Source organism: Sturnus vulgaris, chromosome 7, assembly GCF_052056855.1.
Source record: "Sturnus vulgaris isolate bStuVul1 chromosome 7, bStuVul1.hap1, whole genome shotgun sequence".
Classification (NCBI taxonomy): domain Eukaryota; kingdom Metazoa; phylum Chordata; class Aves; order Passeriformes; family Sturnidae; genus Sturnus; species Sturnus vulgaris.
This window is the reverse complement of record NC_142249.1, coordinates 40,891,364-40,903,056: the sequence shown is the minus strand read 5'-3', so window position 1 is coordinate 40,903,056 and position 11,693 is coordinate 40,891,364. Positions and strand designations below refer to the sequence as shown.

The window sequence follows — 11,693 nt, the reverse complement described above, 5'->3', positions numbered from 1 at the left end:
AACAGGAGCCGTTAATTACCTCTAGATGCTTTAATTACCAGCAGGGGACCAGGGGTTGGTGTCACCTGCAGCTCCAACCCCCCCAAACACCTGCGGGGACAACCTGGAACAGGGAATTACTGAGAAAGGAGATTTTATTTGGGGTTTTTCCCTGTTTTTTAGACAAGGAAGCAACTCTGGATGCGGGGAATCTCATTAAATGAGTTATTAATTAGTCCTTTTGTGATTTAATTGATTGAAAGGCATTGCAGCAGTGTAGGATGAATTATGAAGTTATATGTTAATATAGAAATTTTATTTATAAAACCCTAATTTGTTTATAAAAACGTATTTATAAAACCCTAATTTTATAAATAAAATCCTAATTTATTTATAAAAATATATTTATAAAACCCTAATTTTATAAATAAAATCCTAATTTATTTATAAAAAATTGTTTATAAAATCCTGATTTTATAAATAGCTCTGGCTCTGACGTCAGAGATGGGACAGGGAATGTGGAGCTGGATCCCTTTGGAGCCAGGGGTGTTCCATAGGGAAGTGACACCTCCCTCTCCCACTGTCCCCAGGACATTCCCAACCTCCTCCTTCCCAACCCAACCCGAATTCCCGGCCCCAGGACCCACCCAGGGCTGTGATGTGACCAAAACCCTGGGGAAGGAGATGAAATAAAGAATTGATTCCTCTTTTCCTGCGTGGAAATTCCCGTTGAAATTTGATCCTGATGTTTTCCCACTCTTTTTACAAAACGGAACAAAACCTTCCCCCTTTTTGGGAGGATCTTTTCAACCACATTTTGTATTTTCAGGGTGATTGGAGGATGAGGAGCAGGAATATTTGGGCAGGAGGCTGGGGATGAGCCCCCAATCTGAATTAATCCAGAATATTCCAGCTCCATGCATTCCCAGCAATCCTTTTCCCAACTGAACTCCCTCCTCTTCCCATTTATCCCAGCAAACATCCTCTGTCATTTCCAGCACACCCCCAAACCCCGGGATGAATCCACAACCACCAGGATACAGAAAATACCGGCATCTTTAATGACCCAGTGCATTTACAGAGATTTTTGGGAATTTTGGGGGAAATCCTGGGAAATATTTCCCCACTTACCCGTGCTGCCATGGGATTTCAGTCTCCTGAGCCCTCTGGGCAGTGAGAATTCCCAAAATTCCAGCCCAGTGTGCCACAGCTGCGTTTGGGGCGGCTCCCAAAGGACATTCCAGGAATGGCCCTGTCCCCACATCCCAGCTGGGAGCAGCTCCCGAGGGCCAGCAGAGCTTTGGGAACAGCCACACCCACACGAGGATTGATCCCCTCAATCCCAAAAACCAAAAAGGAGCCTCTGTGGGTTCCTGTGGGAATGGGAACAGCTGGAGGCACAGCTGGGTGTGGATCCAGGGATGGAGCTGGGCCTGTGCTGGGATGCAGGGATTCAAGGATGGGTCGGGATGGAGGGATGGAGGGATGGAGGGATGGAGGGATGGAGGGATGGAGGGATGGAGGGATGGAGATCATCCAAGCTCCAGAGGGCTCAGTTTTGGTCCTTCCAGGTGTCCCTGGAGCCCCGGGTCCAGCCCCAGCTCCATTCCCATGGAAGAAGGGACAGCTCCATTCCCACGGAAGGAGGGGACAGTTCCCTCGTGTCACTCCAAAGTCCCACGAGTGCCACTCCTTCCCCGTGGCATTCCCGTGTCTCCTGTGGTCTCATCTGTTGGAATTCCTGGTGAAGTGCAGTCTTGGCCTGGTTTTCCCAACACCAGATCCCATTTTTTCCCAGCATAGCCCAGGAAGCTTTGGTGCTGTCAAATCCCACCGGGCACGAGAGAACACCCAAGATCCTCCAGGATATTCCCCAGGATTCCCCAGGATATTCCCCAGGATATCCTCCAGGATATCCTCCAGGATTCTCCAGGATTCTCCAGGATATCCTCCAGGATTCTCCAGGATATTCCCCAGGATATTCCCCAGGATATCCCCCAGGATTCCCCAGGATATCCTCCAGGATTCCCCAGGATATTCTCCAGGATTCTCCAGGATATTCCCCAGGATATCCCCCAGGATATTCCCCAGGATATTCTCCAGCACATCCCACCCGCTCGGGCCACACCTCCCAGGATGGCTCCGGGTGCCATCTGGTGCCACGGGCCCTTTCAGCTGGGCCACCTCTCCGTGGTGACATGTGACACCTCCAAATCCCGACTCCTCCAGGGTCACACCATGCCTCTGGAATTCCCGGAGCGCGCCGGTGTCGCTGTCAGCAGCTCTCGGATCACGAGTCCAAGGGCACCGCTGCTCCAGGAACGCCATCCCCTGGGGTCGGGACGGGGCTGGGCACCGCCGGGGGCAGCGGGAAAAGCAGGAAAAGCGGGATGGGAGGCGGGAATCAGGCGCCCAGGGTCATGTTGCGCAGCAGCCACTGCTGGGAGCGGGCGCTGCCGCATTCCCGCATGGTGGGCACCAGCCGGTCCTCCTCCGACGGCTCCGCCAGGCACTGGTTGCTGTTCAGGTGCCTCAGGGTGAGCTTCTGCAAGGGGGGAGGACAGAGAATTCCTGCTGAAACCCGCCATTCCCGCTGGAATTCCAGCTGGGGAGTGACACGCCCTGGCGTTCCACGCCTGGTCTGGGCGTTGAGGGGAGCGCCGGGAATGTTGTGGAGCTCCGGGATGTGGAAGGGAGAGCTCGGTTCCCATGGAAGGGACAGCTCCGTTCCCTGTCCTGGAGCTCCGGGATGTGGAAGGGACAGCTCTGTTCCCTGTCCTGGAGCTCCAGGATGTGGAAGGGACAGCTCCGTTCCCTGTCATGGAGCTCCAAGATGTAGAAGGGACAGCTCCGTTCCCTGTCATGGAGCTCCAAGATGTGGAAGGGACAGCTCCGTTCCCTGTCATGGAGCTCCAAGATGTAGAAGGGACAGCTCCGTTCCCTGTCCTGGAGCTCCAAGATGTGGAAGGGACAGCTCCGTTCCCTGTCCTGGAGCTCCAGGACATCCCTGGCACATCCCACTCTGCTCCTCCTTCCGCTGAGCAAACAAATCCCTCAGCAAAGGGAAAAGAATTCCAAGGAAATCGTGAATTTCCAAGGCAGGGCTGTTGGATGGAGGAGTTTGGTCTCCACGGCCATGTGGATGTTTGGGAGCAGAGCAGGAATTGTTGCTGATGGAAATGGATTTGCTCAGAATTCCATGGAAAGGCTCCTGTTCCCAGGGCGTTTTTCCTTCTTGGGACACCCCTTCTGATCCCACATTGCTGAGGGATGGGGGAATTACAAGGACACAAAACGAGTGGGAAGGAATAAAAACAGCACCTGTTCCACTGGGAGAACAAATCCATGGATAAATCCTGGGAAGTGAAACAGGAAATTCAATAACACCAGACAGGTTCAGTCCCAACTGAGCTGGGAGTGTTCCCATCACCATTCCCAGGAATTCCCAATTCCCAATATCCCAATATCCCATCCATCCCTGCCCATTCCCTGTGTCCTGTCCCTCCATCCCTTGTCCCCAGTCCCTCTCCAGCTCTCCTGGAGCCCCTTCAGGCCCTGGAATGTGCTGGAAGCTCTCCCTGGATCCTTCCCTTCTCCAGGGGAACATTCCCAGCTCTCCCTGGATCCTTCCCTTCTCCAGGGGAACATTCCCAGCTCTCGCAGGAGCTCTGGGAATGGGGAATTTTGGGGTGGGAATCCTGGCTCATCCATTGGAGCAGGGCCTGATTTCACGGCAAGGGAACAAAGAGGGAAAACCAGGATGGGCAGGAAAATCCTGGAGCCTCTCAGGAGAGGGGAAAAAAGGAGGAATTCATCCCAAAATTTATCCCAAACAGCCCCAAGGACGTCAAACTTTGGGATCTCCTTAGGGATAGAGGGGCTGGAATGGTGGGAACTGCTGGAGGATAAATATTGATATTTTATATTTTATATATTATATATCACATATATATTATATGTTATAATATTTTCTAAAACACATATAAAATACATAACTAATAGGGAACAATTATTATTAAATAATATGAAACAATAGAAAATAATATAAAAATTATAAAAAACAAAATAATATATAAGACTATATGTAATATTAAAAGAATCTATTAAATAATATAATATCGAATAATATAAAATAGATTTTGTACCATAAAAATCAACAACAGAACAAGTAAAAATAATAGAATAGAATAGAATAGAAAATAAAATATAAAATGTAAAATATAAAAAGAAAATATTAAATAAATCAATATATAATTATATAAAATATATTATGTACGATATTACAATAATATATGAAATGCTATAGATTAATACAAAATATAATATTTAATTTAAAATGTATTAAAATATACTATGGAATAATACTAAATATGAGAGAATATAAAATAATATTGAAATAATATAGGAGAGAATAATTCAAAATATAAATCAAAATAAAATAATAATACTCTTAATTGAAGGAAAATTGGAATAATTTCTATAAGAACCTGATGCTCTCAGGGCTCATAAACACCATTTATGTTCATTATTTATAATATTTCTGTATAACATTATATTTATTGAAAAATAGGGCATTATATTTATATATTATAAATAATGTATAATGAACATATAAATAAAATATAATGAACATATATTGGTGTTTATTCATGTAAATGTCTATCTACTATATTTCTATATATTCTAATTTTAGGTATAAATAAATAATACACGTATGTATAAAATTTATAAATAGAAATATTTCTATTTATAATAATATTTTAATATTTATTTGTTTATAAATTTATATTTTTATATGAAAATAAAGACTTTTTTCTGGTGTTCCGACTGAAGTGCTGGGAAATTCCTACAAGGAATTTGGTTTTCCTACCACCCATCTCCCTGTGCTCCTCCACAGGATATGAAAGATTCCACGAAAATTACAGGGAAAAATCCATTAAAAAAATCAAATTCTAGGAAAATTCTAGCAAAAAAGCCAAGGAAAATCTAGGGGAAATCTAAAGAGTTTAATTAATCCCAAATTAATTCAAACTAATAATAATTAAGACTAATAATTACTAGTGACTAATAATTACTAAGAACTAAGAAGAACTAACATGGAACATCTGTTCTATCCTATAGCTATAAAATCATTTTCTGTCTTGTTTTAGAGGAAAATTTGAAATGAAAAATTTTATTTAATTCTATGAAAAATTCTATCAAATTCTAAGAAAATTCTAGGAAATTCTAGGAAATTCTAGGAAAATTATATGGACAATTCTATGAAAAATTCTATGAAAAAATTCTATGAAAAATTTCTATGAAAAAATTTATTAAAATTCCATGGACCATTTCTATCAAAATTCTACGAAAAATTACAAGAAAATTCTATGAAAATTCTACAAAAGATCCATGAAAATTTGATTAAAGTTGTATGAAACTGTATGAAATTTTATGCAAATTTTTATACAAAATTTTATGAAAAATGACATGAAATGATGAAAATTCTGTGGGAAAAGTGTTTCAAAAATCCTCGTAAAATTCCATGAAAAATTCCACGAAAATTCTATTAAAAACCTATGAAAATGCTATGAAAAAGTCTACAAAAAATTTTATCAAATTTTATTAGAATTCCGTGAAAAATTTCTATGAAAATTCTATGAAAAATTGTAAGAAAATTCTATGAAAAGTCTACCAAAAAAATCCATGAAAACTTGGTGAAACTTTTATGAAATTTTATTTTAAAAATTATGATTTTTTTTTTAATGCAAATTGTATGAAAAATGACACGAAACCAGGATGGGCAGGAAAATCCTGGAACCCTCAGGAGAGAGTGAGAAAGGAGGAATTCATCCCAAAATTCATCCCAAAATCCATCCCAAAATCCATCCCAAAATTCATCCCAAAATTCATCCCAAAATTCATCCCAAAATTCATCCCAAGCAGCCCAGGCTGATGTCAAACTTTGGGATCTCCTTAGGGATTTATATAAAAATCTGTGTGAAAAAAGTGTTGGAAAAATCCACTTAAAATTCCATTAATTACTGCACAAAAATCTATGAATTCAACGAAAAACGAACGTTTTCCAATTAAAAAAAAAATTTAAAAATCACAAAAATTCTACCTCAAAAACAAAAACAAGACAGAAATCCGAGCTCCAGAGAGGGAAGAATTCCTGGGAATTCCTTAATTGCTTAATGACTTAATTACTCCACAAAAATCTACGAATTCCACGAAAAAGGAACATTTTCCAATTAAAAAAAATTAAAAACCACAAAAATTCTACCTCAAAATTAAAAACAAGACAGAAATCCGAGCTCCAGAGTGGAAAGAATTCCTGGGAATTCCTTAATTCCTTAATTACTCCACAAAAATCTACGAATTCTGCGAAAAACGAACGTTTTCCAATTAAAAAAAAAAAAATTAAAACCACAAAAATTCCACCTCAAAACCAAAAACAAGACAGAAATCCAAGCTCCAGAGTGGAAAGAATTCCAGGGAATTCCTTAATTCCTTAATTACTCCACAAAAATCTACGAATTCTGCGAAAAACGAACGTTTTCCAATTTAAAAAAAAAAAAATTAAAACCACAAAAATTCCACCCCAAAACCAAAACCAAAACAAGAGAGAAATATGAGCTCCAGAGCGGGAAGAACTCCTAGGAATTCCTAAATTCCTTAATTACTCCCTGAAAATCTACGAATTCCGTGAAAAACGAACGCTTTCCAATTAAAAAAAAAAAATAAAAAAAAAAAAAATTAAAAAATCATAAAAATTCCACCTCAAAAACAAGACAGAAATCCAAACTCCAGAGCGGGAAGAATTCCTGGGAATTCCTTACCCCAACACATCCCGGATTTGTTTCCAAAGCCAAGGGGCCCTACAGGAAATACTCGGTGGGGCTGGAATAAACTTTCCTAAAGATTTCCAGGCGGGAATAATTGCGGAGGATCCAGTTCTGCAGGGGGCTCCCGTCACAGGCCTCCACCGTGGGGCCCTGGGAGCCGTCCTCGATCCTGCCCAGGGTCAGGCACGACTGAGTGATGATGTGCAGGAATGTTCTCCTCTGGAAAATCGGGAATGGCCAAGGATGGAGGGAAGAGAAGTGGGAGGGAAAAAAAAAAAAAAAACCGGCGGGGTTGGGTGGGGATAAATTGGGAATTGCTCGTGGAGAATGGATGGGAATGCTCTGGGTATAAATGGGAAATTTGTGGGTTGGGATTTAATTCTGTGTAAAATTTCCTTCCTGCTTTTGATGCCATTCCCATGATCCAGAGTGGATTGTGGCTCCCAATCCCGTTTTCCCCACCCCTGGATTGCTGCAATTCCCCACTGGAAAGAGCCAGGCAGAGATGGGATTTTTTCCTGTACAAATATCCCAAAATTTCCTCTTCCACCTTGCTCTTGACACCATTCCCATGATCCAGAGTGGATTGTGGCTCCCAATCCCATTCTCCCTATGCTTAAATTGCTGCAATTCCCCATTGGAATGATCTAGGCAGAGATGGGGTTTTCCTAGCAGGAAATTGGGATATTCCTAGCAGAAATATCCCAAAATTTCCCCCCTGCTCTTGACACCATTCCCATGATCCAGCACAGAGCGTGGATCCCAATCCCATTCTTCCTACCCCTGGATTGCTTCAATTCCCTGCTGGAAAGATCCTGCAGGAACCTCCCAGGCTGCTCCAACCCCAATGTCCAACCTGGCCCTGGACATTCCAGGGATCCAGGGGCAGCCACAGCAAATCTGGGAATTCCCAATTCCCAATATCCCATCCATCCCTGCCCTCTGGCACTGGGAGCCATTCCCTGTGTCCTGTCCCTCCATCCCTTGTCCCCAGTCCCTCTCCAGCTCTCCTGGAGCCCCTTCAGGCCCTGGAATGTGCTGGAAGCTCTCCCTGGATCCTTCCCTTCTCCAGGGGAACATTCCCAGCTCTCCCTGGATCCTTCCCTTCTCCAGGGGAACATTCCCAGCTCTCCCTGGGTCCTTCCCTTCTCCAGGGGAACATTCCCAGCTCTCCCAGGCTGGCTCAGGGAGAGGGAAGCTCTGCAATGTTGGAGCAGCAGCTCTGGAGAAGCTCTGAGTGAGGGCACTGCTACAGGAGCTATTCCAGGGATTGGGATTTGGCCCAGGGATTGCACCAGACTTACCTCAAAGCTGTATTCCCATTTCCCAAAATACTGAGGGAAGGGAAGACAGAAGGAAAGCGGAGTCAGTGATCCCAGGAACATTTTTTGTGCATCCCCTCAGCTCTCCCTGGATGGAAATCCCACAGCTTTGCACGGAAACCACGAGTGGGGACAAATAGCGGCAATTATCCCAGAAAAAATCATGGAATTCTGAGCAGGAAGGGATCCATAGGGATCACAGATCCAACCCCTGGCCCTGCCAGGATATCCCAACAATCCCATCCTGTCCCTGAGAGCGATGTCCAAACATTCCTGGAGCTTTGGCAGCCTTGGAATAAACCCTGAGGGATCTGTCAGGAATAAGTCCTGAGGAATTTGTCAGGAACAAACCCCGAGGAATTAATTTTTCAGGAATAAACCCTGACATCACCATCCCTCCACAAGGAATTAAACTCCTTCCTGTCAGCTGTGACACATTTCCAACTTTATTTTTTCCCTGGGTTCCTTCATGCATGTTACTTCCCAAGATTTCACCTCCCTCCACATCCAGAGGTTTCTCTGGATCTCACAAATAGGAATCACCAGGCGTGGGAGCCTGGAATTTATTCAATATTTAAATACCACAAATTAAATTAGAAAATTATTTTTAAAAACAATAATAGCAGGAAATCATAGAAAATTCCATGAAAATCCTTCAGAGAACTCCCTTTTTAGGATTATTTCATCTCCAGCTGTGGCCCTGTTGTCCATTGCCAAGCCAGGATTCCTAAAAATTCCTAAAAACCACCCAAAATCCCTCCATGCAATTCCTAAATATGCAAGGAAAGGAAAAATCAGTGTAATTCCACTGGAAAATGAAATTAATGAGTGCAAAGGATTCAGGAAATATCCTGCAATTGTTTCTCTGGGGGAAAAAAAATTGGAATATCACAACTGGTTGTTTTCTTGGGAATAAAAATCCTGGATATTAGGAATGTTTGGAGGTTAAGAATACACTAATTAATGGCAATAATGAAAGGGGAAATGGGCAGCTGAAATATGAATATTCCAAGGAAAATCGGCAATAACAAGATTTCCTCAATAAATCCAGGGACGGGGAGTGCAATGGGATGTTTTCCAGGAGAACAAGCAGCCAATCCTTGGAGATGCCATAAAACCATGGAGCATTCCTGTTTTAGGAGCTCCATCTCATGGCCGAGCTGGGCTTTACACAATTCCCGGGAAATTCTGCTCGATTTAAGGGAAAACCCAGCACATTCCCTGTGTCTATTTTATCGGAAGAATTCCATGCTTCGGGCAGGAAGGGTGGGAGTGTCCAAGGAATTCCTGGACGTGTCTGGGCTGGGGATAAGGTGGGGATGGGGCCCAGCTTGGACCTGATGATCCTGAGAGGTCTTTTCCAGCCTCAGGGTGGGCAGAGCAGGAATTTCCCCATGGAAAGGAGGTTCGGGGATTGGAAGTGCCCAGGGGGGTTTGGATCCCCATCCCTGGAATGTCCCAGGAATTCCTGGAGGTGGAGCTCGGTGTGAATGGAAATCCCTGTGGGAATTGTGCAGTGAGGTGGGAACACGGAATTGGGTGAATCCCAGGAGGAATTCAGGAACTGGAACCTCTGTGTGTGTGGGGACAGAGCAGGAATTTCCCCATGGAAAGGGTGGGCAGGGATTGGAAGTGCCCAGGGGGATTGGGATCCCCAGGGCTGCTGCCATGGTGTGGATCCAGGAGGAGAGACTCGGATCCGTGTGGGAATTCCCTGACAGGAGGGGACAGCCGGGGGGATTTGGGATCTTATCCCAGGGAACAGGGACAGGGCTCAGGGGAGCTCAGGGTGGACAGAGCAGGAATTTCCCCATGGAAAGGGGGCTCAGGGATTGGAAGTGCCCAGGGGGGTTTGGATCCCCATCCCTGGAGTGTCCCAGGAATTCCTGGAGCTGCCACTCAGAGCTCTGGGGACAAGGCGGGCATTGGACTCCATGACCTTGGAACGCTTTTCCAACCTCAGGAATCCCGGGATTGGGATCCCAGCACCACCCCCCGGGCCCGGGATACCTCGGCATCGTACTCCCAGAGCTGGTTGCCCCTCAGGTGGTGGCACTTGAGCATGAGGACGGGGCCGTTGAGCCGCGACACGTCCAGGCACAGATCGTCCGTGCGGATCTCCTTGTCGGCCGTGTAGGAAAACACCTGGAACACAGAGCAGGGCTGGGAAAGGGCTGGGAACCCCAACCCCACCCCTGGGAACCCCAACCCCAACCCTGGGAACCCCAACCCCAGCCCTGGGAACCCCAGCCCCAGCCCTGGGAGTGAGCCCGGGCTGGCTCAGGAGATGGAGCCTTCCATTGGAGAAATCCATTGGAAAGGAAAGGTTTTCCATTGGAAAAATCCATTGGAATTCAAGATGGGAAAGGTTTTCCATTGGAGAAATCCATTGGAATTAAAGAAGGGAAAGGTTTTCCATTGGAGAAATCCATTGGAATTCAGGACAAGGGAAAGGTTTTCCATTGGAGAAATCCATTGGAATTCAGGGCAAGGGAAAGTTTTCCATTGGAGAAATCCATTGGAATTAAAGAAGGGAAAGGTTTTCCATTGGAGAAATCCATTGGAATTCAGGACAAGGGAAAGGTTTCCATTGGAGAAATCCATTGGAATTCAAGAAGGGAAAGGTTTTCCATTGGAGAAATCCATTGGAAAGGAAAGGTTTTCCATTAGAGAAATCCATTGGAATTAAAGAAGGGAAAGGTTTTCCATTAGAGGAATCCACTGGAATTAAAGATGGGAAAGGTTTTCCAACCCAAAAAGCAGCGAAATGAGGCTCCAGTGAGGATGGGGGAAGGATAAATCAGGGATGGGAACACGGAGCATCCCAGCCTTTCCCACCAGGAATGTGGTGTCTGGAATACCAGAGCTACCAGGGAATTGTGACCCTGCCAGGCTGGCAACACCTCTGGAAAATGTTACACGTAAATAAAGAAAAAATTCTAATTAATTAAAATAGATTTAATTTAAAATATGCTTACAAGTCCCTTAATTATAATTTATAATTATAATCCCAAATCCCATCTGGAACAGCCATGCTTATTTGAATATCCACTGGAATATGCAAATTTTATCCTAATTAACCCAGAGCAGTTGGTCACAAGACCAAGAATTTCATCCACATCCCTTTCCAGCCCCTCTAAATGAAACTCCCCAGGCCCCCACTGCTGGAATTCCACTAAAGAACTCAACTTCCATGAATATCCTGGATTTTTATTTTCCCTGCATGCATTCAGAGTAGATGGATCCAGCCACGTTCATGGAGATTCCTGCCCATTTCATTTTTTACAAAAAGAAACTCAAATTCCTGATCAAATTTCCCAGTGTTCGTGTGTGGAATGTTCAATTTCTGATTAAATGACAGCAGGATTCCATTCAATACATTCACTGGGATACTCCCCATGGATATGCACCAATATTCCCCCAAAATCTGGAGCTGAAATGGAAGGAAATGGCTGAGCCCTCCTAAAATCCTTCAGCTCGAAATCGAAAATATTTGGGAACTTTCATTGATTATTTTGCTATTACTTTCACACGAAAATCTAAAATGGAATTGAAATAGATATTT

At 44.1% G+C, this 11,693-nt stretch overlaps 1 protein-coding gene across 5 annotated transcripts in view; it reads right to left on the bottom strand.

Moving 5' to 3' along the window:
* Nucleotides 1-1,017: 1,017 nt before the first annotated feature.
* Nucleotides 1,018-11,693, bottom strand: part of GALNT13 (polypeptide N-acetylgalactosaminyltransferase 13) — a 50,275-nt gene continuing 39,599 nt past the window's right edge. For 3 of the 5 annotated variants that reach the window (XM_088168447.1, XM_088168448.1, XM_088168449.1), the window contains 2 exons: nt 10,139-10,273; nt 7,035-8,140 (listed from right to left, as the gene is read on the bottom strand). In XM_088168447.1, coding sequence (XP_088024573.1) covers nt 7,475-8,140; nt 10,139-10,273 — 801 coding nt within the window. In that variant the 3' untranslated portion in view covers nt 7,035-7,474. Of the gene's footprint in view, nt 2,525-7,034; nt 8,141-10,138; nt 10,274-11,693 lie in introns of those variants that run through there. The other 2 variants (XM_088168451.1, XM_088168450.1) reach the window with 2 other exon arrangements.